General features: G+C 38.3%; 1 protein-coding gene across 2 annotated transcripts; it reads right to left on the reverse strand.

Moving 5' to 3' along the window:
* Positions 1–4,429: 4,429 nt before the first annotated feature.
* On the reverse strand, positions 4,430–25,871 carry pik3cg (phosphatidylinositol-4,5-bisphosphate 3-kinase, catalytic subunit gamma). Of its 2 annotated transcripts, none has more exons than XM_041781294.1 (24): positions 25,720–25,871; positions 24,271–24,486; positions 24,005–24,176; positions 23,666–23,928; positions 22,847–22,933; positions 22,663–22,763; positions 21,886–22,055; positions 21,615–21,802; positions 19,741–19,848; positions 19,542–19,629; positions 18,039–18,462; positions 17,775–17,873; positions 17,553–17,688; positions 14,270–14,335; positions 13,942–14,085; positions 13,521–13,602; positions 12,093–12,187; positions 11,774–11,920; positions 10,258–10,348; positions 10,058–10,188; positions 7,060–7,171; positions 6,800–6,957; positions 6,393–6,474; positions 4,430–6,148 (listed from the first exon to the last, which is right to left on the reverse strand). In XM_041781294.1, exons 2-24 carry the CDS (start codon positions 24,481–24,483, stop codon positions 5,949–5,951), a joined length of 3,357 nt encoding a protein of 1,118 aa, XP_041637228.1. In that variant the 5' UTR covers positions 24,484–24,486; positions 25,720–25,871; the 3' UTR covers positions 4,430–5,948. The 2 variants fall into 2 exon arrangements, with proteins under 2 accessions (XP_041637228.1, XP_041637227.1); XM_041781293.1 differs by having other exon boundaries at positions 24,271–24,490.
* Between the last annotated feature and the right edge of the window lie 1,765 nt (positions 25,872–27,636).

Raw genomic sequence — 27,636 nt, forward strand, 5'->3', positions numbered from 1 at the left:
TAACATGGAACTTGTCCTGTTAAGACGTTTTTGATTGAAATAGCTTTGATTTCAGTAAATATGACCCCCTGATGCTGCGATTTCTACAAATGACCATTTTCAGTTCTTTACAACCTATAAAATGTTTTAAAAAGCTGTTGTGCTTAATAATGTGGAACAGTGCATTTTGAGGTTTTTATTTTTAAAAAAATATTTTTTTGTCATTATGAAGTTTGTTCAAAAACATTTGAATTATGCTCTAATGGCTCATGACTTGAAAAATATTCTGACTGTCATTTGCAGGAATATTTAGGAAAATCAGAGACAAATGTCATTTGCATAATAATGTGGAACGTGGTGTAGTCTGCCTTTAACCTCAAAATTCAGATTTTTTTTTAGAATTCTGACTTTAATCTCAGAATTCTGACTTTAATCTGCTTTTAATATCACAGTTTTTACTTTTTTTCTCAGAATTCTGACTGTTTTCTCACAAGTAAAAAAAATGTGTCTCAAAAACATTCTTTTTTTTTAGATTTTTTTTTTTCAGGATTCTGAGTTTAATCTCAGAATTCTGACTTTAATCTCAGAATTTAGACTTTTTTCTCACAAGTCAAAAAAAAAGTGTCTCAAAAACATTTCTTTTTCCAGTGTCCCTAATCCTCTTCCATAGATATAAATACACAGAGAAGCTAACATGACCCGGTTATATCAACTCCAAAATTAAGAATCAAAAAACACAAACATATAAAATGACTTTTTACAAATTGGATTGGGTTCAAAAGCAGTTTGAGTCTGCCTATTGTAAGCAGACAGCTGACGTCACACAGGCTTTGTCCAGTTCTTTCTACAGTCTTTGGGTTTGATATCAGATACAGCCATCATCCTTGTTGTGATGACTTTCTGCTATCTTTAAATGCTTTTATTTTTGTTTTATAATAACGAAAAAACACATTCCTGAATATTTTTCAAAGACGTTCAAAATTTTAATGAGACATACATTTTTGGTAATACCTTCAATATGAAACGAGTAACTTATTGCAATGGCAAACAAAGTTATCATGATGGAGTTGTGCATCAAAGTTTTAATATATTTTTCTTTAATTCGTGTCTCCACTGCCTGTCCTGTTCAAACTGAAGCCAATCCAGTGTTGAACTCCCCCCTGTTGGGGGTGTCCCGTGAACTGGCTGTCAGCATATCACAGAACAGACATGAAAACACAAATATCCACACACTGACAGATCACTAAGGATCCTATCAAGCATGTGGTTTGAGGGAGAAACCAGAGCGCCTGGAGAAAACCCACATGCACAGGGGAGAGCATGCAATCTCGGAGCAGGAAGGGCTCAGCTCCATCATGGATTCAATCCAGGAAACTTCCTGTGAGGTGATGGTACAAACTTCTGCTCCATCGTGCAGCCCTAGTAGCTATTGATGCTACTTTTCTAGCATCCATCCAGGAGTCATCCGTCTATTGCGCTGCTGCCCCGTCAGTCTGATGAACCATGTCCTGGTCATCCTGGGTATCCACAGTGAAGGGGCTGCTCCCATCTGGACATGTCTCCAAACATATCATCCACCGTTTCATTGTGATGCCTGTTCTCCATCTCCAGATTTTCTTGTAAGACGCTGTTGGACTGTAGAAGGGCGTCTCTTTCCTCTTCCAGCCTCTGAACTTGAAGGTTGAGCACCAACAACTTTTCAGCGTGAGCCTTTCTCTCGGCTTCAAGCTTCAGCTGAAGATTTTTGCTGTGGATAACCTCCAACCTGTACAGAAATTCATGTTTGTTGTACGTATTAACACATGATTCCTGGACATGGAAACCAACGTCTTGTCCTCTTTGAGGAAGCAGCTCTCCTTGTTGCCTCTGCTGATCGAGTTCTTCCTGGAGCTTTTCTGCTTGTTGGCCCAGCTGTATCCTCAGCCTCTGCTCCTCCACACACCTGGCTGCCTCTTTTTTAAACCTATCATTCAGGATTCTGTGGGAGTCATTCATTTTTTCACGCTCAACCGTCAAATACTCCACCTGGTCCCAGAGGGTTTTGTTATCGCGCTCCTCTGTTCTCAGTTTGGCAGTGAGCTTTTCCAGTTTTTGCTCCCCACAGGCCGCGGTACTCTGCGATTTCTGGAGCTCGGACGTGAGCTCCTTGATTCGATTTTGCAGAGCCCGTGACTCTGCCCCGCTGATCCTGTTGTAGATTCCGGACAGCTTCTCTCCGGCCCACTTCACGGGGAACAGGACGTAATTGCTGAGTCCCGAAAGCATTTTTAAAAATCCAAATCTCCTCCAAAAATGTTTAGAATTAAAACCAGAACCAGATTCTATCAGGTCACTTGAAAATGGCATGACTGGATTGAACTCCTTCCTCAAACATAAACTGAACTAGCTCTGGCCGGCTGCCTTATATACTACTGGAATGTGGCTTGAATGATGTCATAATCAAAAGTGGCTTTGATCATTTCACAAACATTCCAAAGTAAACAAAATTGCTTCCAACTGTTACCATGGCAACCAGGACCAATCACATATTCCACAATAAATAATGCAATTAATCACAGTTAACTACAGAAATCCTGAGATTAATCACAATTAAGATAAGATTAGAGTTTACTGAGCTAAAGCAGTGAGTTTCAACCTTTTTATGTCAAGGCACACCTAAGATCAAGCCAAAATCTAAAGACACACCATATTCCTACAAAATAATCTCTTTAAAACAGGCCTATTCAATTAGTAGACCGGGTCCACATGCGGCCTGCCAATGCGACACTCCGCGTAGTCTAGCAACAGTCTACCTACATCGAACTGCGTTGATTTGAAGCACGGCTAGCAATGCTGACGGAAGTAGCCCCAAAATACCGAGTATAACACATGTCATTTTAAATTGTAGCTACAACTGTGCAAAGTTAGTTTTAAGATATTCCTGGGTTTTTTGGGACCAAAATTATTATTTACAGACTTTCATTTTATTTTTTTCAAGTGAAAAAACATTACTACTACCTCAAGTAATGTTCAAATACAGCTCTGTTGTCGTGTTTTTATGCACTTTTTGATGTGCTTTTGTCATGTCATGTTTCCAAATTTAAAAGGGAGACTATGAATAAAAAGTGCATATTTTTTTATCAAATTGATCTGTATTGGTTCCAAATTTTGACATTATCAGCTGCTTACTGGACGCCAAATATGTCTGGCCCAGCAACATTTCTTGATTTTAAAATTTGGCCCAGCTGAATTAGTAATTGAATAGCCCTGCTTTAAAACATGCTACTAGGGATGTTCCAATACCATTTTTCCATCCCGATATGATTCCGATACCAAGGCGTTGGCTGATACAGAGTACCAATCCGATACCCGTGGGAACTTTCTGGACTGACTGCAGACTAGCAAGTTATTTCAGACCTATATAGAGTGGTGCAGTCGTGACGTAATTTTGTAGGCAAACCCAGATGTTCGCATGGGTTCCCTCGGTGTCAAGCCTATGGGATTTTTCAATGGGTTTTTGGATTATTGCTGAAAATAAGATCTGTGTCCAATAAAAGCTTTTGAAACTTACATGTTTTGTTCATAAAGATAATCTTCACAAATTGATAATATAAGCATCATATCTGGTTTTTCAATCTAACTGACGAAAGCAAAAAGCTAACTTCAAGCTACATTGAACTACAACACGCTCAACTGAATTTAACAGCAGGCTCAGTTGCCGTGCTTCAGATGATGACATATAGTACGCTGTAGTCCTTGTTAGCAGTCTCTTAGCAACTGCCTTTATTAAGATGTGAAAAGACACACAATTCAAAGGTGTGGCTCGTTTTAGATGTATTTTATGTTATAGGATAAAACGTTAAACTCCCTTGAGCTTGTGTTCACCACAGACCTTATTTCAGGCATTTTACCGAAAACTAATCAAAAAAATCCCAAAGACTTTCAGATGAGGAAACCGGAAGTGCTAAAATGCTAACTCACTTCTGCATTTTAGGACTCATTCCTGAAAAGTGTGTCTAACTGTTATAGGGTGTCTATATTGAAAATATCTATTAGTACCACTGTTTAGCCACTTTCCCCACCCAATTTTGCCACTATCATTGGCAACTTTTGACCATTTTTTGAAGAACTTAAATGTTTGGTGATGTCAGTGGGTCACAGGCTTGATGCAGTTACTGCAAGAAAGGGATTTGCAACTAAATGTTAAGTCTTTTTCACTTTAATCGTTTTTAAGTCTGTCCCGCTACGTTCACACTGCAGGCCTTAATGCACAATCCTGTTCTTTTCTCAGATCAGATATTTTTGTTTGGCTGTTCACACTGCTGTTGACTTCCACAAGATCAGATACGTATCTGATTTAGATCCACATATGAAAGTGGCCTGAATCTGATTCATAAAGGTCAGATTCAATGTCATTTGCTCTGTTCACACTGTTAGAAAAAAAAAATTAGATATGAGTCACATATGAGCAAAAATATCTGATTCAGGTCACTTTAACTGCAGTGTGAACGAAGCCTCTGTTCCAATAATTTTGCTCACCTAAAAATGTGGTGTTCAATTACAAATAAAGCTATCGCCTAAGTTGTGTATCAGATCCAGACATAAACACCTGGAAATAAAAGCTGAAATGTTGATCTATTGTCTCTTATTCATCTTTGACATCAAACCCAAATGTTTTTTAGTCTACAGTGAAAATAAAGGAATTGGGCCAGCTGTTCCAATACTTTTTGAGGGGCCTGTATATCTTATACAGTAAGTCAAAGTTAAAAAATAGTTTTCATTTCATCAAGTTGAGATTGTGTTAAAATGGTAAACACTGAATTGGGTTTTCAGAACTGAAGTTTTTGGTCTGAACTACATTTAAATATCAGTGGTGATATCGGTGTCAGCAAAAATCATTTCATAAATATCAGCATATCGTATGTTGGCAAAAATCTAATATCGTACATCTCCTAAGTGGGCCTTTGTGTCTTTAATGAACTTAAAGGGAAGTACATTTGTACACAGTGTGTTGCGGATCTTTTTCTTTAAATAAATAAGACTCTAAAAATCTAGAGAAAAAAACCTTAGACAAGCTTATATGATTGCAAAAATAGTGGAAAATTATTTACTTAGACAAAAATGTCCATAACGACAGCAGAGGGTTAAGTTACAGTAACATCTTAATGAATTTAAACACTACTAGCACAAAATTTAAGTACGTGTAGGAAGTTAAAAGGCAGGAGGACAACAATAAATACAAACAATAATCTCTCAAATTCAGCATTTTATCAGCACTGTGCTATCCCCACTCTTTTGCCAGGAGAATCCAACAAATTCAGTAAATCCTTAAATACAGTAAAAATCTTATTTTGAAACATTTTGATAGCGCAGACTCAGCTAACAGCTCTTCTTTTAACAAAAACCAGTGCAGTCCAGCTTCAGTGAAAGATTAACACCAGTGTGACACACAAATGCATGTGCATTTAAATGTTAACAATGAGGAGGAAGTTTGCAGAAACGTGTTTCCTCAGCAGGAAATTACTTTAAACGAGGCAGATTGTAACAGGAAGGAGGGTACAGAGACCAGTTTGCCTCCTTTAGGAAACACGGTCTATTTACTCACTTTTATAACAGAACTCTATCAGTCAAATTCATCATTGAATGTTTGAATTGGTAAAGAAGATTGAGAACATTTTCATCCGTAAAATAGCTTAAAGCATTGAGGTTTCCTCCGTATGATATTTTGGAATGGTTAAACTTGGTCTGTGCGTTGGGAACAGTCACATGATTGTTGATAAATTAAACACTGTTTTTTTCTACAGTCTTTTGAAACAGCTGTTTTAGCAGTGATTCCATAAAATTTACTCTCACCTATTTGTAAACTTACTTGGACTTTTTTCTTCCATGATTTTTTGTAACGCACTTATTTGCATTGAAAAGCAGAAATTCTTTCTAAATATTTTGCAGGATGAGGCTGAATCCCTCATCTTTCCGAGTTAAACGGAGTCCTAAGTGGACCGTTTCTCCACACCCTGCTTGATCCCCAGCACCAGGTGAACAAACCAGTTGATCTGAACCATCCAGCCCTTTTCCCTGCAGATCTCAATCTGGTCCAGGAGGTGGCGCTGTGCCTCATCCTCGCTGCGCCCAACAGTGAGCGCTTCACGGATGTACTCGATGTCCTCCTTACTGGTCAGCTGGGGCATGCCTGGAATGTTGAAAATGTAAGAGACTCACTTTTCAGCATTATTATTTTTCTAAATCAGTGTTATTTAGTAAAACTTGTCATGCAGTGAAATTTAGGGTTTATACTTCTTCAAAATTAGACGTCTAAATGAGTCAAAGAACATTAAATATATATTTAAAAAATAGAAAATTAGGATATTTTCTGGCACAAAACAAAAGGCACAAAACATAAACAAAAAATAAAATTTTTCAAAAGACAGTCATACCAGTCATCAGCATCATGGAGAAGAGGATGATGAGCAGGTTGGTGTGGTGCCGGAGAGCCAGGTAAGCTTTCACACACACATCCTGAGACACACATACAGGATAGATGTCACATACTGGTACATGCAACACATGGAGCTAAGACAAAAGCTAAAGATGTAAAATGCGAAGAAAAACAGAATATGACATTTTCAACAGCTTATATTCAGCTGAATATAGCAAAAAAAACAAGATATTCAGTGGTCAAACTGATAAAATGTATCTTTTCTTTTAAATTTACACCCTCTGAATTTAATGCTTGCAACAGGTTCCAAAAACCTGAACCAGGAGCATGTTTACCACTGTGTTACATCTCTTTCTTCTGTCCACACTCTGTGGACAAGATGATGCTCAGCCATGTTTTATGCACCTGGAATTTCTGGAAATGGGCGCTGCTTTTCTTTCCCGACGTTCCCATGACATACAGGAAGTCTGGCGTGAGCACAAAGGGAACCCACTCCTTACTGATCCCCATGAAACTCTTATAATTCCCCAGGATGTGGCCAAAGTCAATGTGGAAGAGGTTCCCTGCAGAAAAACAAAGCAGACCAGTCTATTTCTTTACCTACCATTCTCAAATACACAAGTAGCCATTTAATCATTGATGTTATAAGAATTAGACAACTGTACCAGATTCAGTGATCATGATGTTATCATTGTGGCGATCCCCAATACCCAGGACATAGGTCGCCACACAGTAGCCGCCACAGGAGTACAGAAACCTCTCCACAGCCTGCTGGAACTAAACAGAAACAGAAAAGGGGTAATTTTAACTCCGCTAACAACTTTTCACTTGGATCTTTGTGGAATTTGTGTCTTCTGGATATCTTCAACCAGACTTAAGCTGAGAACTGAGCTTGAGATCAGATTGATTTTAGCCACTGAAGCTTAACTCAATTTGCCTTGAGTAGGGCATCTGGAAAATTCCTCATTATTTTAGAAGAGTTGATGCAATGTGTGGGTAAGAAAAGGAAGCTGCAGATTAGGCACAATTAAGGCGTCTTAGACTCCAACGGTCAAAGCTAAATCTACATTATCTGAGCAGAAACAATGGTACAGGTAAGAGTTGTTTTTATTTCTAAAATGTGTTTTAAGTATAATAAGCTGTTTGCAATCATGTGATCCTGAATGTCAATCGGGGGTCAAGAAGTGTGGGATAGCCATTAGGTATAAATGGGATCAAAGTAAAGCTTGTTTTTCACAACTCTAAATGGACCTGTACTCTGTCACTATCACCAGAAGATATCTAGGTACATTGAGTACGCTCCCTACACTTTACAAAAAGTTTTTTGTTCACCCACAGTTAGACAGATTTACCTGGATTGGTGATCAATATCACATATTACTCAGTCCTGCAGACCTCCTAGAGTCTAGTGTCTTCAAATCAGATGAAGGGAGACATAAGTCTTAAGGAGTCTTGTACCAAGCTAAGAGGCTAGCTGAAACCTTTTTACATATAAAATAATCCTCATTTTGTCACAAAAATGCTTTTAATTGAAATGGCGATATACTATCAATCAAATAAACCTTGATGGGTAAGCGACTGAGAAAAGATGTGCCATTCCAGATGAGCCTGTTTTGTGAAACAGCTCTTTCATGCAAGCGACGGCAGCTAACTCCTGTTTGAGTGCCAGTTTCCTTTCCTCCATCCTTTATTGTTACTTAATCCACATTTAAAAAGCCAAACTGTGACCAAATGAAGAGCAGTTTGGGAGCTGGACAACCAGCTCTACTGAGCTGAGCCAAATGATCTGGATCTCTAAAAAGAGACAGACATTACTGAACCAAACTGGACCGCTTTGTGGAAACAGACCATACATGAGTGTTGTGTAACACTGCTCATCAAAAGGAGACTGTTCTATTTCTTTCTTCTGTCGTTTCTTTATGAGTTTTTTTTTTTTGCCTAAATATTTCACTACTCTTGGAACACAAGTATCTTAAGACTAAAGAAGCTCTTTATTTCTGCATTTTAACATTTGACATATTTGTAAACAGCACAAAACATCACCTTTTTGGCAGCATTTCTCCACGCAGAAATCGCCCCTTGCCCCCCATCTTAAGTTCTCTGCTGCTGCCTGGCACTACCGGCAAAGTGGAAAGTGTGATTTTTAAGCCCCCTTTCAGCTTTTGTTTGATATAAATAGGTCAGTTAGATCAGGAAATATTAATATTTGAAATAAAAATTAATTTTACACGTTTCTTGTTGTAGAGGACTAGTGTAGGTACTTTTTAAATATAATTTCAGTATTTTATGTCACTTTTTTGAAAGAAAAAAAAAATCCTTATATTTTTACTGCCTACTAATCATTCATTCTGTAAAAATGCAGTCCTTGTAACTGTGTTCATAAAATACTTTACAGTGGGACAGATAAAATTAGAAAAAATGCTTATGTAAATAATTGTACATTTATGAGTTTAGCTTTATGTTGGCTCACTTATACACTTTATGTTTGATTTGCAATGCTTTGGAATCTATCACAGACCTGGAAAGCAAAAAAATGTCCTACTGTTGTCTATATACTTATATTATATATTATACTTATACATATCCTTGGCACTTATAAGTCGACAAAAAAACGCCTGCAGATACATATGTATTCTGTGTAAAAATGAAAATTTTTGGATTTATACATGCAATTTTACTACTTTTTGTGAAAGTTTACAACATTTTCCTAATTTCTGACCCTTGAATTTTTTTTTTTTTTGTGTGTGTGTTTTTTTAATGTCCTCTAATACATTAAGTTGAAGTTAACAAATAGTTTTCTTTTCAGAAAGTTGTGGTTTTGCTGAAAAAAAGATACTCTATGGATATGGTATACATTTTCTGAGTGGTTTATATTGTCAAAAGGAAAGTATTACAAAATGGCAAAAATAACTCAGGACATCTAAGGATTAATATTTTTAACTAATCCCGTTCATGTGCATTCAAAGACCGTTGATGCAGCAGTGGGAGCATTTTGGGGCTAAGTGTCTTGTCCAAGAACACATCAAAATGTGACTAGAAGAGCTTCCAGTTGAGACAAACAACTCTACCTACTGAGCCACAGTTGCCCCAAAGATGCCTTTAAAAGCTAGGTGCACCTGCATGTACGCAAGTACATGGTGCTAATATGAGGGTTGGCATAGCAATGATAACTGCACACATCTGATACCAGAGATGACAGTGCTGTGCACAGCTCAAACCAGGTGTTAGATAAGGCCTAAAGTGTTGTGACACAATTTAAAATCTGGCAGGAAATGTTTAGACATTTTTTTTTGCACTGAGGGGTGCAGGTGTCATGGCTAAAAGTTAAGTGTTTATGTTGTGACAACAAGAAAAACTTTGAGCAATACTTCCTTCCTGCCTGTCAGTGAGCTTCTTTCTCTTAACGTCTGAAGAACAAAACTGCTGGAGACATACTCTTACATCACGTCATGATATAAAAGTATGGATCCTTAGACATTTCTGCTTCAAAAATGTGTTATTTATTTAGATGACATCAACAAAAAGTTGTTTACTAAAAATGTTACTGACAAGGTGAATGGATGTGTTTCTGCCTGTGGGGGAGAGGAGCCATAACCTCTTTATTTGCATGTTTTCTGGTCTGTACAGTCACATTAAAATGAGCTAGCAGGGATGAGTGTGTACCTTCTCCTCGCTGACACACTTCTCCCTCAGCCACTGATTGAGGATTTCATCTTTAAAGGCTCCGGTGCTTCCAACAACGCTCTGCTGGATGTTAGCGATGGTGGTGGCGTCCTTCACGATCTCAATCATACCTACGGAGTTAAAGCAGTTCAAATGAATGACACACAGTGTAAAATTCAGAGTGTGTTTGAATTACCAACCTATTCTGTTCCCAGTGGAGATGCAGCCGTACGGTAACAAGCAGAGATCCAGGGATTCAGTCTCCCAGATTGACTCCATGATGAGAAGAATCTGAAGGAACATAACAGCAAATATGTTTGAAAAAACTTAAGAATCCAAAAAAGTTGGGACACTGTGGTAAATGTGAACCTGAAGACAGTGATGGGCAAACCATTTCTAACCTATAATCAATAGAATGCAACGCAAGATATCTACTAATTTTTAAACTAATAAACTTGATTCCAAAGAAGTAAGAACAGAAACATGTTCACCTTTATGTTACATCACTTTTTCTTCTAACAGCACTGTTAGTGCATTGGGATGGAAGACAGTAACCATACTGAAGGTGGAATTCTTTACCATTCTTGCTTCATGTACCTACATCTTAAGTTGCTCAACAGTGCAGGGTTACCATTGTCATATTTTGCTCTTCATACTGCACCATACGGTTTCAATGTGAAAAAGGTCTGGATTACATGCAGGCCAGTCTAGTACCCTCATCTTTTACTGTGAAGCCATGCTGTTGTAACTAATGAACCTCTCAGTATTGACAGTGCTTTCACAGATGTGCAAGTCACCCATGCCATGGCACTAATACACCCCAATCATGGTGCTCTCATCTACTAAGAGCATTTCACAACTCTTCCACTCTTTTGTTTACTCCACACCTAACTTTTTTGGAACATGTTGCAGGAGTCAAATTCAGAATGTGTGTACAGGTGCATCTCAAAATATATAATATCAAGAAAAAGTTCATTTTTTCCTGTGATTTACTTCAGAAAGTTAAATTTCACTATATATTAGAGACATATGATGCAAAGATTTCTTTAAATCTTAATGATCATGGCTTACAGCTTATGAAAATTAAGAATCCACTATCTCAAATTATCAGAGTCAATGCTGTCAGCCGTCTACCAGGAGATTTTAGAATACTTCATGCTTTCATCTGCTGAGAATTGCTTTATGGAGATACTAAATCGTTCCACAAGGACTTGGCACCTGCCAACAATGAAGCCAAAACTACCAGAAACTGGTACTACTGTGTTTGACTGGCCAGCAAACTGGTCTGACCTGAACCTCATAGAGAACCTCTGGAGTAGTGTCAAGAGGAAGATGAGAGACACCAGAGTCAACAATACAGACGAGCTGAAGGCTGCTATCTGGGCAACCTGGGCTTCATAACAACCCAGCAGTGCCACGGCCTGACCGGCTCCATGCGTTACATAGATGCAGTAATGAGAGCATAAATTAGCAGAATTTTCTAGAAAGTCAACATTAATGTATTATAAATCCTGTTTGCATTGATGTTTTGTGATATTATAATGAGATGGTGGATTTTTTTTTTGAGATGTAACTTCTTGAATTAAATCACAGGGGGAAAAAAATAGTTTTTCATGATATTAACATTTTTTTTTTCATCTGCACAACGTCCGAACTTTTTTGGAATAAATTCAGTAATCATTTCTTAACCTCAGCGTGAAAGACCTTGGCACTCACCTGTAGGATGAGCATATCCTGTCTGAGGTCATCTCCGTCTTTAAAGATGATGCCGATGGGGTCTTTGGACAGCGTGGTGGGGTCGGCCCTTTTAAACTGCAGCCACAGTGGCTTCTTCTTAGATGCCATTACTTTACACTGCTCAATCTTAATAAACATAAACAAAGCCTTGATTAAAATGTATTAATTTAGGTGTTTACCTGAAGTGTTCACTTCTCATTTTTATTATGTAACTGTCAAAGAGCTTGTTTTATATTTCTTATTGTTGCTGATCTACAGTCAATGTTATGGATGCAGGTTTGTGTAGTTTGTCTCTCACCAGCAGGGCTCCAGCTCTGAGTCCGGGATCATACGGGACCCTGAAACTCTGCGGTAGCTGCAGAGTCTCTAGTTTCTGACGCAACTGAAACACCACTGAAAAGAAACAGACAGCTTTACTTACACTACTTCCTGTTACATATTTTAGAATCTCTAAACCAAGGGTCATCAAGTACATTTGCACAGGGGCCAGATTTAGCTTTGACAGAGACTCTGTGGGACAGACTTTCAAATAAACAAAAAACAATTAATATTTTTTAATGCTTTTTCGCTACTTCATTTGGCCTTTTCTGCTACATTTTTTGCCACTTTCAACCCATTTTTAAATTTTTTTTGCCAATTTTAAACCAATTTTTTTCACTTTTTGCCCATTTGTCACTCCTTAATTTCTTTAAGTCAATTTCCTGCCAATTATTGCCCCTGTGAGCCACTTTTAAACCAATTTTCACTACTTTGCCAGGGTATTTTTGCTAGATTTTTACCACTTTAACTCATTTTTTATACTTTTTGCTGATTTTTGCCTCTTTAACTTTTTCCATTATTTAATCTCTTTTTACCACTTGTCCTTCATGTTGTATCTGCTTTGTGCCACTCTTTTATCCATTTTTGCCACTTTCAGTCTATTTTTTCTCATTTGAAACCCCTTTTCAATACTTTTTTGCACAACTGTTGCCCCTTTTAACTTACTTTTGGTACCTTTTGCCCCTTTTTTCCTCTCTTACCAATTTTTGCAACATTTAAACCTCTTCTCACCACTTTTCTTGCCAATGTTTGCCCCTTTGTGCCACTCCACAACCCATTTTGACAGTTTTCACCCATTTTCACCACTCTATCTGGGCACTTTTGCAACATCTCTGCCAGTCCAAATTTTTGTAAAGACAGATCAAATTTTAAGTCATTCTAAAAAAATTAAATTTCAACCATTTTTGGGTGGATTTAACAGCTGCAGCCAAAACATATCCTGTAACATTACAACAAATTCTTTTCTAAATTTAATGACCTTCTGGGGGCCAGATAGGAAGCTTTGGGGGACCAATGCTCTAAACTGCAGCAGAATAAATCAGTTCACACACTGCTGTATTTGTTTCTATCATACTTGTTTTTGTCTAATCTCAAGTCAGGCCTGAAGCTTATTACAGACTGAAACAAAGACCTTATTGTCCAGCCAAAGTGTTGCTGAAATGCAGCGGAAGATAAAATTAGCAAAAACACTCCTGATTTGTACTGAATCTCCATTTGTTGAATCGTTCAATATCCCCAAAATCCCATCTCAAAGCAGTAGCACATGGAATTTAAAACAGCTTTTCTTGATGTTTAACTTAAAACATTTGATAAATATTCATTATGCATATTGCAAATAGGGTTCTGTGCATAAAACTAAGAGGGTTTCTACACCTTCAGCATGGCGTCCACCATTTGTCTGTCTCACCTTGTGCAGTCACGTCGTACTTGTCAGCAGATGTTGCCTTCATCTCTCTGGTGACTTTCTGCAAAGTCTCAGTCATCTCCACCTGCAAGCATTAGACCATGGATGAGTACAAACCACAAAATTACTTTATTTCCCCTCAAATTTCTTCCTCTGTGTGATGAACATCATCAGAGTGCTGGATCTGTGCCTAAAAACGATGTAAACTAGGGTGGGCTTAAAGCACATTTACATGTTGCATGTAGGCTGCGGAATCAAATGTATTTCTCAGTCAGCTAAACTGAACAGGTGGTCATGCTCTGCTACAAGTGTGCATTAGTAACATAGCTAGGGCTTTATTATGGAGGGGCTGGAGGTTGCAGATGTTTGGGTGGCAGGCTGCCACTCCAAATGTAAGGGGGAAACACAGTGACTGATTGCTCACCTGTTTCCTGAAGTCCTGCAGCATGTCCTCACCGCAGCCTCTGAGGTAGGCCTCCAGCAGGACAGCATACCTCTGCTGGTAGTGCATAGACTGAGCAATCTCACTGCGCAGGAACCAGAAGAGAAAATGACCGATACGCTTGCTCTGTGGAGGGATATTTTACAAATTCAGCTGATACGAAAAAGAAAAGACTGCCTGTTATGAACTGTAGTTATAGAGAATATCTCTGTAGCCAGACTAATTGTGCAAATTTATTCCACATTAAAATTTAGATTCACTGAAATCAACATAAAACAGTGTAAGAAACAAAAACAGAAGTCCTGCTCACCCTCAGAGCTCTTTTCAGCAGGAACCTGACCAGGGCGCTGTCATGGTAAGGCTCAAACTTCACCGCCTGTAGGACAAATAAGAGAAAGATCGGGTAATGCAGAGGATTTCTGGTAAAAGTATTCATCATGACAGAGAGTTTAGGTTTGAGTCTACATGCATGCACATTTTTCCTAAACCAAAGAGTTTAAGCACAAAGTAAACAGAGAAACTACATTTATTGCGTATTTCGGATGACTATTTTAAACACTGTAGAAAACATGTACAGTTTTCTTTAGTGTTTAACAGTTTATGTACTCTGTGTTTTCAGTTGTGTTGTTTGATGTGTGGGTGATTATACTATGTCTTGTGTCAGTTTTATGTGGGACTGGTGACCTGCCATTGCACATGCCCCCCCTGGTAAATAAGCTAAACAAAATTTTGGTTTTGTGTGTCTTGAGTCCTGATGACATGGTGGAATAGTGAAGGAAGGTCATTTTTAAAGTTCTAGAGAACTTATGGGGCACCATTAACTTTTGTTGTCCCACCAATGAATTTGCTGTAAATCGATAAACATGAGCGCAGATGCATGAGGTATGACTTTTAGATAATGAGACTGCACTTTAGAGGACAAACCACGTGGTTCACAGTCACACAGAGTGTTCTATATCAAAACTGCCGTAAGTTACCAATAAGTGATGCCTTCAGTTCACTGCTAGCTACTGACTGAAGTTCACGTGCTTTTGCTAGGGACTTGAAAAGCTTAGCTTAAAAGCTAAGCAATGCATGAACTTAAGTTTTTGTGAAATTGAACAAAACAGCAGCTGAATCTTTTGGTACATGAACTGAGGTGTATGGGGAACACTGCATGTCACGTTCAGTTCACCAAATTATGTATGAAAATCTGAACATGATAAAAGTGTGTGCATAAATCGTGTCAAAACTTCTGACTCCTGATCAAAAGGATAAACTTACAAGCACTTTTTTTGGACACATTTTGGAACTAATTGAAAGAAACCAACATTTTTTAGAAGGATTGATTACATGTGATGAAACTTGAGATCAAACAGCAGTCAGTGCACTGGAAAACACCATTGCCACCAAGGATGAAGACAGCACAACAAAGCAAGTCCAAATTCAAGGCTATGTTGGTTGTTTTCTTTGACATATAAGGGTATCATTTTGGAGGAGTGGGTTCCAGAAGGGTAAACAGTGACTCAGCACTACTACAAACAGGTTCTAGAAAAACTGTGAGAAAAAGTCAGAAGAAAGAGACCACGGATATGGAAAAATAGTTTCATGTGATATGCAATTATTCTTAGGTTCCCGATCTTATGTATTTTTCAATAAATTAGCAATACATCATTCTATATCATAACTTACATTCATTAAGAAATGCTCGCCATACATTTAACCATTTTATTGCTACATGGATCTACAGTCTACTTGGCAGAGAAGGCTCTGCTCTAAAGATGCTCCCTGGGTTAGTCAGCAGCTGCTTTAACTTTCCATGGAGCAAATAGCTAGATAAAAAACATTTATAACAATGTGTACTGAAAACAATGAAATTATTTTAGAAGAAATTAATCTATAGCAGAATGAATCTGAATATGAGGGTGCAACAAGCTTTAAGCTTTAAAGGAGGCAGCTGGGGGGGAGGAGGTGAAGCTGGCAATCAGCTGACCGCAGTTTGGGGTACAACTTTTAAGAACTAACACTAAGCTTCATCAGTTTTAGACAGAATGAACTAATTATTTTAATCATATTGAAAATTTGATTTCGTTTGCTTTATTGAAGGGCATTATCATTTCGATGTCACTCGTTTTGATAAAGAAAAACATTAATAAACAGGAAAAGGAGGATTTTTGCAAACCGTTATAAAAATTTGCCACTTGAATGCTTGCATAATGTGCATAAAATCTCTGCCGATGAGAAAAATGGATTGATTTGACTTGTATTTTTACTTGTATATAACACAGTTCAAGTTAAATAAATATATCAGTATCACCATCTTGCAGTTTAATCTAATTTGCAATTAATTCCCCAGCCCTAATTAAGACAACGCAGAAGTTAAGAAAAGAACTACAGAGGTTCTGAGACAACTGTGAAGAAAACCCACTGTCTGCTTTGAAGGAAGACCTGAATGCAGCAATGTTGATGCAGGAGGGGAGTGTATTAAAAGAGAAAGACACTGAAAAATGTTTATGGTCAATAAAGTTGTATTACAGCATTAGTCTAGTTCTTTTTAATAGCCAGACCTTGAATTTAAAGTAAACCACAAGAAACAGGCCATGTAAACACTGCATGACAATTTTGAGTGCATGAAAACTGTGCCAGAGCTTTAAGCACACAACATAAAATAAAACTTCACAGGATCTCTTTAACACACTGGGTTCAGAGATTTCAGAGTAAGGCTAAAAAACAGACTGCAGTAAAGTAAATAAGAAAACACAAAGCTCGACTCGGCTGCAGATCTTCCAAAAAAGTCCTAAAATAAGAACGAATTCTTGCTGCAATCTTCAGGGCAGAAAAATAAAGCCAACACCCATGTGCCAAAAAAGCATGTAGCTCCTTTAACAGCTACTTGTGACTACATGGAGACAGTAAATCCTCATAGTCTCCCAAGAAGCATCAGAGTGTGTGCCACTATTGCAACAACTAGAAAGGCTATTCAAACATTATATCAAGCAATTTTTATGTAAAAATCAGAGATCATTCAACGCATGTCCAGACAGTAAACCTCCACATCTAATGTGTTCAAAGGCTACAAAGACAACAGTGTAACTGTAAAGCTCCAAATCATTTTCCTATCAGACCAAAGAGTCCTTTGTTGGCTTCAGCTGGTATCTCATCAAGTTCATGCAAAGCTCACAACAGAGTCAACTATGGAAATACATCACACAAAAATGCAGCGAGTCTGCTGAGCTGTCTCTTTCCATGATGACGTGAGATGGTGGAGCCGTGAATCAACTGGATCTGAAGAGTTACTGGGAGGGAGTTCTGACTTTTACTTTTGTACTTAAGAGCAAATATACCATCAAATGTGCCACCTAAACTTCTTATCATTAGTACGGGATTTAAACATGATATCATGTTAATAACTGGGAAAATTGACAACAGAATCCATGGCAGGGATTCAGACATTCCACTTGACATGGATTGGTTAGACGGGTGGCTCAAATACTTATCAGTATAAAGCACCACACTTGAAGCAGCAAATGTAACTTAAGTAGAGCATATTCAACAGCTTATGTTGACCTAATTTAACAACAAAGCTTAAAAAGATAAGGTTTCTAAAAGCTCACCTGTACAAGCTGCAGAAGATATCTGAGCACATCATCGTCCTCCAGAGTCTCCAGCTTCCTGACAGCCATGGAGCGAACCTGAGCATCTGAGTAGTGACAGTCCAGCAGCTGCATGGCCAAACCCACATCCAGACCACTGAACAGGAAAGACAAGACGACAGGTGAGGGGACGCTGAAACCACTGGTGACAGGTAAGTAAAGTTAAGTGAGAAACCTCTTTACCTGCTGTCCCACGCACTGCTGCGCTCCAACAGCCGATGTGTTGCCAACACGTCCTCTTGTTTACCCCATCGGACTGAGCCCAGGAGCTTTGGGTAGGCCCTGAAACAGAAAAATATGTGTCAAATAAAATTACCAAAAATAAAAGTAAAATAGCAGTGATTGTAAAGGGCTGGGCGAAATGGATCAACAATAAAATCTTGATATTTTGTGACTTTATAGTGTGTTTTTTTTCCAGTTTTCTTCAGACTAACACATATAAAGTACCTTGGGTTGCGCATACACTCATGTCTGAAGTGCCACAGCAGCTCTTTGTCCTCTGGACTAAGCGGATGCAGGGGGTCAGTGGCCACAATGGCCCCAAACTGTTTCTTCAGATGATTCGGCATCTCTCTCCGACCTCGCTCCCCTCCTTCAGCCTCCTCACCTCCCACATCCCGGCTGAGGTCTCGACTCTTTGGCAGCACCACTGGGTAGCAATACTTGTCCAGTAAAATGGCGATGGCCATGCTGGAGGCCTTGTCCGGGTTGGTAGCTGAGGTCAGCTTGTCTGCGTTGATGCTGCTGCTGCTCTCCTCGCTCTTCTCTGGCATTTTCCACATGTGGAGGATGAACTCACCCTGGCGGAGCAGAGAGCGGTGGTCGATCAGGAGAAGGTTGACGTAGTACAGGAGGCGAGTCTTGGTCTTTCCTGAAACATGAACAGATAAACAGCGATCAGCCTTGCTCCAAAACAGGGGTGTCAAACTCATTCACAGCAGGGGCCGGATTCTGGATTTAGGCCTAGCCTGAGGGCCCAACAGGGTCAACATTTAACCATATCTGTCAACATCATTTTCACTAGTAATAAAATATGAAAAAAACAGCTCTGATGATAAATCATTTGGAAATTCCAAAAGTAAAAATGATAGGTTTAAAGGCTCAAATCTGAAATAAAAAATCCAATTTATTAGTTCAAAAGATCAGAACACGATATTAAAAATAGAAAAATAATGTTTTTAAAGAGCAAATATACCAGGAGAAAGTGAAAATCATAAGTTCAAAAGGTTGAAATATAAGATCAAATTTGAAATCAAGAGTTTTAAAGTCAAAATATTAGTTAAAATTTTACATTTTTAGTCTGATAGTTCAAAATATGGGATTAAAAAGCCAAAATTAGGAGTTGAAAATGTCAAAATATGAGCTAGAATTCAAAAATATGACTTAAAAAGTTAAAAATATTACTTAAATTCAAACTTGGGAGTGTCAAAGTATGAAATGAAAAGTCAAAATCACAAGTTTGAGTCATTATCATGACATGCAAAATTGAAAATATGAAATTAAAACACAAATTACCCCACACACACACACACACACATTCTTTATTTTTTATTAAATATTTCCTACTCTTTACTTTTTCAAATTTTTATGGCTTAACAAGGATATTTTAAATAATCAAGTTGAAGTTTACATTGTTACACTGGAGGAAATCTGCAGACCTTATACTGGTGGGCCATTATCATATGATCTTGCAGGCCAGATATAAACGTTCCATGGGCCGGATTTGGCCCCCGGGCCTTAACTTTGACACCTGGGCTCTAAGACCTTTTAACATGATACAGTAGACATGAGAGAATGTCTTATTATAATTATCCTGTTTGTTTACAGATGCAAATGCCAACAGAGGACAGCTACGCTGCCAGCACAGGATATTCAAACTCAAATAAACAGGAAAGTGAATTTACTAGTACATTACATACACTATATAGAAAGGAAAGTATTAGACCTCACCATCATGGCAGCCTGTCCCTGTTGTGTTATCCTGGTAGGCCGTGCTGCCCTTAGGGTTTGCTGTCTGAGGATGCTTCCCACAAACCACCTAAGTACAAAAAAAAGGACACATTACCGTCAGATCTTCTAAACCTATTACCTTTCAAAACACGTAATAATTCTTTAATTATTCTGTTTTTAATGAGAATCTAATACTGACCTGGAGGTTGAGGCGCACTCCTTTGGGCAGGTCCTTGATCTTAATGTTAAACTCCAGCCAGCAGTTCCACAGCACCTCTTCATTGAAGGTTTTAGAGGTCGTCCTTTCCTGTCGGAGTAAAGGCAGGGTTACACTTAATTTCTGCTGTCAAAAATGTTCAGTAAATGTTGAAAAAATGGTTCTGCAACAATATAAATGTTAGTTTACAAAGCCCCAAACAACCAAGGGATAAGGCTAATCTAGCCCTTAAAGCCATCAACTGAGTCCTCAGTCGACACCTCCAGCTTTTATTTTTGCTAACTGTGATGCCATTTCTTTTAGTTTATTCTAAATGTTTCTTACACCTAAATCTGTAACACCTAGGGTGGGATTAAAGGTCAGATACTGTCATTAACTGCAGTAGTGAAATTGTGTCATTGACCTAAAAAACAAAAAATTCCAAAATATTTGTGCACAATATGCGAACAGAAAAATGTAAAAACAGAAAGAAACCTTTCTTAACACTCCAAAAGTTATTTGTTAGCTCCACATTTTTTCTTTTTTTCATAAACATTACATTTTGAAGCAGGATATAAAGAGGTTTATAACAGTTTTAACTGCATTAGAAAGTCTCACTTACATGAGAGCTTTGCTGAGCATTACTTAAAACCTACCCTGGACAGAGGGGTTCAGAGGGTTTGAAAGAACCCAACCTAACTGCAGAAGATTTAAGTCTTTTTCAAAATGAATAAATGTGTCCACCTTATAGAAAAACAATGACCAATCATTCTAAAACACATTTGAACCAAACAGAAGTCCTTATTTTGTCAAACGCACCACATATTTGGGTCAGCTTCCATCAGGCTGAGCTAACAAATCTGCATGTGATTTAGAAACTACAGCCCATAACCTGTACATTTGAGCCTTCTGCAGGATTTCTTTCTAAGTCCTGCTCCCTTTAGATTTCTGACCATTGCCACCCACTCTGCTATGTGTGTCATCCACTCCTGCCTGCACTTGCAACATGCGTGTCTGCCTGGGCACAGAGAAGCTGTTGTCTCTGTAAGGGGAGCATGAAACCCCTTGGGTATGTTTTACAAATTAGGCTACGTCTTTCAGCTCTTTTGCACAGTTTAAGTAGGTGAAAAATTCTTGTGTGTCCCTTAGCTTCACTCTGTTTGAGCCAACAGATGCTATATTCAGACATTTATGCAGCACCAGTGCCTGTAATCAACAAACATTAAGAACATTTAAACCCTGATATCTCAGCGAATGCCTTTACAGTAAGATGAGTCATTGCCCTGTAGTGTGTTTTTAAATGTGCAGGGAAAACTGCTTTATCTGTGTAGTACAGCTTATTTTTATCAGGTAAAACAGAGCATGTGTTTTGTCTCATTCCATATTTGTGCTCACTGAATATCAGAACTTCTCCTTTTTGTGTCAACAAAAGAACTCCATTTCTTCATCTACCTTTGTCAGTTACTTACTCATTCATAAATGAGAAGTATATCCAAATGTAAGACTTGCTGTGTCATATATGAGAGCCAACATTTATCTTCCTTTGCAAGTAATTTGTTAAACTTAATACTGCACTAGCTATCTTGGACCATCTGAGACCAGCATTAGGTTTTTGACAGCACTGCTCACTCCTACAAGATCTGCATTGTAATCTCAATGCAGTCTGATAAAGGCCTTCAGCTAACCAAACACTGAGAGCCTAATATTGAACAGAAGTCACTAAAATATGTCTACAAAATAAGGACATTTTTTTAATCCTGAATCAGTTTGAAATATTGCATGGAGTAATGGAACACATAGGAGCAGACACAGTGAGCTGTTTGTCAATGATCTTGTATAGTCTCCATTATAAGACTGATCTTTTTCATTTGGATTACCTGAGCTAGAAGCTGCTGGCCATGGAAGATGCTAGCCTCAATGAAGACAATAAAATCTGGGATCTTTGGTAGGGATGGGATGTCAATGCCCAGCACCTTGACTCTGAATTTCCTGTTACAGTCCCACATGGAGATGGTGAAAACTCGCTCATGGTCCTTCTCGTTGATGGTCAACTGCTCATGGGTTCCTGAAAGAGAAGGAGGATCATGATTGTGTTTGGATGTACCAAGTTGGCCATTCAGAAAACGCAACTGTAGCTCGGCTGGTTACCTGCGACTCCTGTGCAGTCATCCACCTGGGCCCAGTCTTCCTTCTGGACCAGATCCAGGTCTGGATCAGGAGGCTTCTCCAGAACCAGATGGATCTCCTCTCCGTTCTTTAAACACTGACGGATCCAGTTAAAGTTCTGCAGCGGCTTATCTCCATACAGATATTCCTCCCTGTTTAAAAAAAGACTAAAAAGGTTAAATTCAGACAGTAAAACCATTACACATTAGTGAAGATACTCTTTCTATACATTTAAAGCAACAATATGAAGAATTTTTGTCTTGAGTGATGTGGCACCCTTTTCAGGTCTTTGAGCCGCACTGTCATAAAACAAGCGTAGTGCTGTTTTCTCTCCCTCATACGAAGCCAGCAAAGGTGTTGTGAAAAGCCAAATAACCTTGTCAACTGAAAAGGTCCAGTAATATCTGGCCTCGTCACTCTCTTCTACTCTTTTTATCATTAGCCACGTGTTTTCTTCCAGCTTCAGCTATTGAATCAAGCAGTACTGAGACAAAGCAATGCACACTTCTCACAAGAGAACTGTGGCCTGCTGCCAAAGGTACACATTGCTAAAAGCAGGTGACCTGGGCACTCTGTAGAAATAAAAGTTACTCTCCCTATTCTCCCTGTATTATCAAACTGGCTCTTTAACATGGGAAAAGTCACATATTGTTGCTTTAAATTTAAGTTTACTTTTCATTTCAAACTTAGTAACACTAGCTCATTTAAGAGTAGCTCAACAGTGGTTGCATATTTGCTGTAGGTTCTGATATGCTGTACCTTCCACACACTCGTAACACAAAGTCGGCCTCACACATGTTTTCAGGGATGCCTAGCAAAACTCTCTTGTTTGCTATTTTGGTGAAAAAGTTTGTCAATACCTGAAAAAGACAGAAACTGTCATAAAAATCAAAAGGAGGGGGAAAAGCTTTAAATGTAAAGAATTTACACCAGAAAAGTCTACCTGTGCAGGAGTGTCGTCGATGGAGACTTTGATGGTCTGGCTGATTGTGCTGATGTGGATCACAACCAGGATGTGACCATTACCGACCTTAAAAGGGGGTCACAGAGTCTCAATTAATGCCAGGTCTCAAGTAATGTCGGAGTTCAACTCTACAAAGAGTAAACTGATCTAAGCTCCGGCAACTGCGATTCCAAATCCGTGTGGATGTGTTTGGCATCATGCCCATTTGCACCATGAGTGAAGTTATCCACTGAGTTAGAGTTCCCACCTCTGACTTTAGATGTTCCTGAAGGATGTCTTGTGTATGCATTGCCTTGCTATGAGGGTGACTTTGTACAGTGGAGACCCACCTTGCAACTTTTAAAGTGTTAAATTCAACTTAACATGAGTTTAAATAAGCCTGAATTAAACTTTGTTATAGAAGAGTGACTAGTTGAACAACCTGGTTGGAGAGCTATTCTCTTATTGTTATTGCCAATTGGGAAATATTATATTTTACTGTACAACTCCTCAGAAGCCACTCAACACTTAAAATAAACTTTAAATTAAAAATATATCAGCAGATTTATGGACCAGTACTTTTATTTTCACTTAAGTAATTTTTAACCAGAGTAACTACTTTTACTTGAGTGCAACAGTTGTGTACTTTTTCAATCTCTGGCATTTACTGAGTTTTAGAGAAATTGGAAAGAAAATTCTGAGAAAATCTGCTATTACATAGAATTAAAACTGCTTCATTAACATGGAAACAGATATCTTCCTCAAATAAGCAACTGAAAGGATTATGTTTCATTAGTTATACTTTACGCACATACACACCTTGCTGAGCAGGTGTTCAGGCAGTGGCTTGCGGGTCACCCATGGGTCCATGGAGTAAAGCTTTCTGTCTCGGTCCGACAGCTCGATGCGTCGTGGCGTCAGCAGCTTCCTGCGTGTGAACTCCAGCTCATCATCGTGTACATTGCTAACGTCAGTCACATCATAGCCAATCAGGTAGTTCAGGTAGCGCTGATACTGCAGGGACTCATCTGAGGGCTGAGGGCGGGGAACCATCTGGATCCGGCCCGTGTCTTTCTTTAAAGCTTTAAAACACAACAAACTTTTTAGGACTGAAAAACAAAAACCACTTCTAAATCCACATTTGTCTCAGGTTGGTACCTCTCCAGTAGCGAATGCAGTCCAGTGTCTGGAAGACCTGATGTTTATCATAGATCTCACACGTGGTGCCTTTCTTCTGGTAGAGCAGGATGCAGTGGTCCGGGGAAAGTCTCTGGTAGAAGTCAGGACAGAGGTTTTGAGTCACCGCCTTCATCCACACCTGAGCTTTCACCTAAAGGACAAAAAAATACACACAAATAATGGCACTGAATTAGTTTAAAGCCATTGTATTCTAAATTCCAAGAGAAAAATATTAAATCATTGACCTGTTCCACCGTCCAGTTTCCAGCCACCTCCATCTGCAGAGTGTCAAGGCTGCTCCCGCCCCGCACCACAGTGGGCATAACAAACTCCACACTGATCTGATCCATGGATGTGCCGGTCGACGAGCTTATGGCTTTCTTTCGCCTCCTCCTCCGGGTCTCTTCATGCACGACTTTGGGCTCTTCGTCACTCACCTGGATCTGCTTCTCGTCCATCGCCTAGCTTGAATGGATTCAGAGACAATGCTGGTTTTTCCTTCTGTAATAGCAGTCACATATCTATGCAGAGGTCTTAATGAATGACTTTTAAACATCTGGACTGTTGGAAACTAGCAATTTTTGTGTTTATCCTAGTCAAAAGAAAATTGTATACTTTCTTCTAGCTTAAAATGATAAGATTCGACATTAGGTGATGGTATTGTCTGCTTAAACTAGGGGTCAACTAATATTGGTTTTTGAGGGCCTATACTGGTTATTAGCAGTTCAAGAGATCGATAATTTGGACCTGAGATACATGACAGTTTTTTAATTTCGCAAAAATTTCTAAAATTCTGTTTTCACTTTGTCATAATGGGGTACTGGGTGTAGATTAATGGGAATAAAGTAAATGTTTATTGTAGCTCAGGTGCAACACAGAAAGTAAAGGGGGTCTGAATACTCTCTAAATGAACTGTATGTTTCAGTTAACACATTAGTCCATCATTATTCTGGTGTACAAAGTCAACAAAGTGAAGAAAGATGATTCTGATCTACTCAGTGTGTTTTTATTCTCAGTTTCTAACACAGTAAAGGCTTTTGGGTCAGCTGGTGTATTAACATTTACCATCTTTGCTCTATTTTTCTGTCATAGTAGTTTTCCTCTGGTGCACTTTGAATTCTTTGTTTCCCTTGAAGCAGCTTTTACACTGTGATCTGCACAGTAACTACATTTCCACAAGTTATCTCTCTGTATCCTCTCTTTCTTTCTTATGCATTTCTAAATTGTATTTTCTATTAATCCATAATATTCTAAAGCGCTAAATAAATGAAGCTCCCTTTTTAATAAATTGAACAAAGAAATATTCAAACACAGTTAAGTATTTCAACTCATGATGTGTGTAAATGTGTCTAAAATCACAGGTTAAAGTGGTTGGAGTTTCCCTTCTGCTTATTTCGCACCAGCAGAGGAAGTTTACAAAGCAGGAAGCAAAACTAGAATCAGCATGGATCGAGCTATAAATGCAACAACAGTGACACAGCCTGCTGTTTTCAACTCTGTCATTAACAAAATTAACTCTTTAACAGCAATAACACCAGGCTGGGACGAGTCTGAAAGGACTAAAAGAAACTTTTAAGAGCAGCCGTAGCCAAAACGGTGTCAGTCTGCAGGAAATGTAACGGTACAGCTGCCACAATATTTACATGGGGAGGTGTCAATTTCATAAAACTAGAAAATTAATATGTGTGACTCACCAATGAACGCAGACAGCGACGTAACCCGAATATTTTGACGAAGGTTTCGGCATTTATGCTACATAAAAATCCAAAATATACAGCAGGAAACTTAAATGAAGTTTGAAAAGAGTCTGAACAGAGGAAACGAAGCGAAGCGACTCAGGAAGGATGTCAAGCTAGCCGGCTAACTCTTACTAGCACAAAGAAGATCCCTACTTCCGGCTTCTCCTTTCAAAATAAAGCAACATATATTCCAAACGTTAGTCGGCACTAATGGGATAAACTGAGTACCATTTGGTAGATTAATAATGTTTCCGTTGTCTTATCAGGTGAAAAAATAATGTTTTGAAAGTTCAAAGTTAAGGATAAAGTGTTTTCACTCCAAGACAGAGATGCTATGGATAAAATCAACTGGTGGGAACATGAAATAAAAAATCGTATACATAATAACAATTAGAATGCATATAAAATAATATTAATTAATATTTATAATAATACTTATAAAATTAGTTTCTGTTTTTTAAATAATTGTTTCATGTTCACGAAGATACGTAACGGAAATGTTTAGATAATATTTTGTCTTTCTTGACGAGTTCTGTCTTCACGCAGTTCATGAGTGTGACCACTAGAGAGCAATACACGCTCACAAAAAGGCGTGATGCCTTGTAGCTACAGAAATGTCTTTGGGCTTGGTTTTAAATAGTTTCTCCCTTTTGACAGACACTTTCATGGATTTTTTAAATTATTAATTTGTCAAGAAATGTTGCTAATAGGAAGACCTTTTTATGTCCTATTTGGACAAAGTATTTGTCATGTTCATTTAGTCTTTTTTACATAAGATAAGATAAACTTTTATTGATCCCCCATCAGGGGAAATGTGGTTATTACATCAGCTCAACAAGAGACAGACAGAAATAAGCATTACAGGCTCATTGGGATCATGGTGTGTTGTAAAGTATGCTATTATAAAAGTTTAATGCGTTTTTAACTTGAGGAAGATTTGGTCCACTCAGCCTCTGGTTTACGAGCATGCTGCTGTTTCTAATTATGGATTTCAGCTTCTGTCTGGAGCTTTAAAGTATCTTAACCTCACATAAATAACGGTTTACAAGGATATATGTCACCTCTTAAAAAATTGATATGTCTCTTGGGTAGGTTAAACTTTAAAAATAAAGATATATGCTCACCTTTACTGCAATATATATGCCTCTGCCATGGATCATTTTTTTAATCTACTCTGTTATGTAGTGTAGGTACCTAAGCTAAAAATGGTCCAGATAAGGATGAAGCATCAAGTCTCCTCAAAATGTAACTGTTATTCACAATGACTGATCCGATCTGTTTATTTAACCCTTATTGACAGTAAACAATAGTTTTTTATTAACCTGAGGATGGGGAAGAGTGTTTGGTAAAGAGAAGGAGGGAAAATGTCCAGAAAGCGAGCATGGCAAAGCAAAACTGACCCATAATGAATAAGGGGGATGCGCAGATTTCAGTACGTTTGCAAGCAAAGTATAATGTTTATGCATATTTATTTGTCTGGCTCTTTTCAATGAAAAAGTTCCAATTTGAATAGAAATTTTATATTTTGGGATAAAGGCAGTTTAGATACTGACCCATTTTAGTATAACTAGTTAGGTAAAATTGCCAATTAATACAAGCTTAAACAATTTAAACATAATTTAATATATATTTTTTACACTTGTACACCAATGTAACCGTACTTTGAGGCTCCTTGAGGCTCAAGGCCCCAGGCAATTGCCCACCTTCAAAACTGGCTCAGGTCATGACCTTTAAGATTTGCTCTCCTGATTCTTCATGTTGGACTAGTTTGACTGCATAACAGCTATTTAAGGTCAACCTGAAGACTGTTTTTCTGCTGCGTATATATTAAGCATGGTTATATTTTTAGTTGTTTTAAACACTGCCCCCCTA

Source organism: Cheilinus undulatus, linkage group 23 (genome assembly GCF_018320785.1).
Source record: "Cheilinus undulatus linkage group 23, ASM1832078v1, whole genome shotgun sequence".
Lineage (NCBI taxonomy): Eukaryota > Metazoa > Chordata > Actinopteri > Labriformes > Labridae > Cheilinus > Cheilinus undulatus.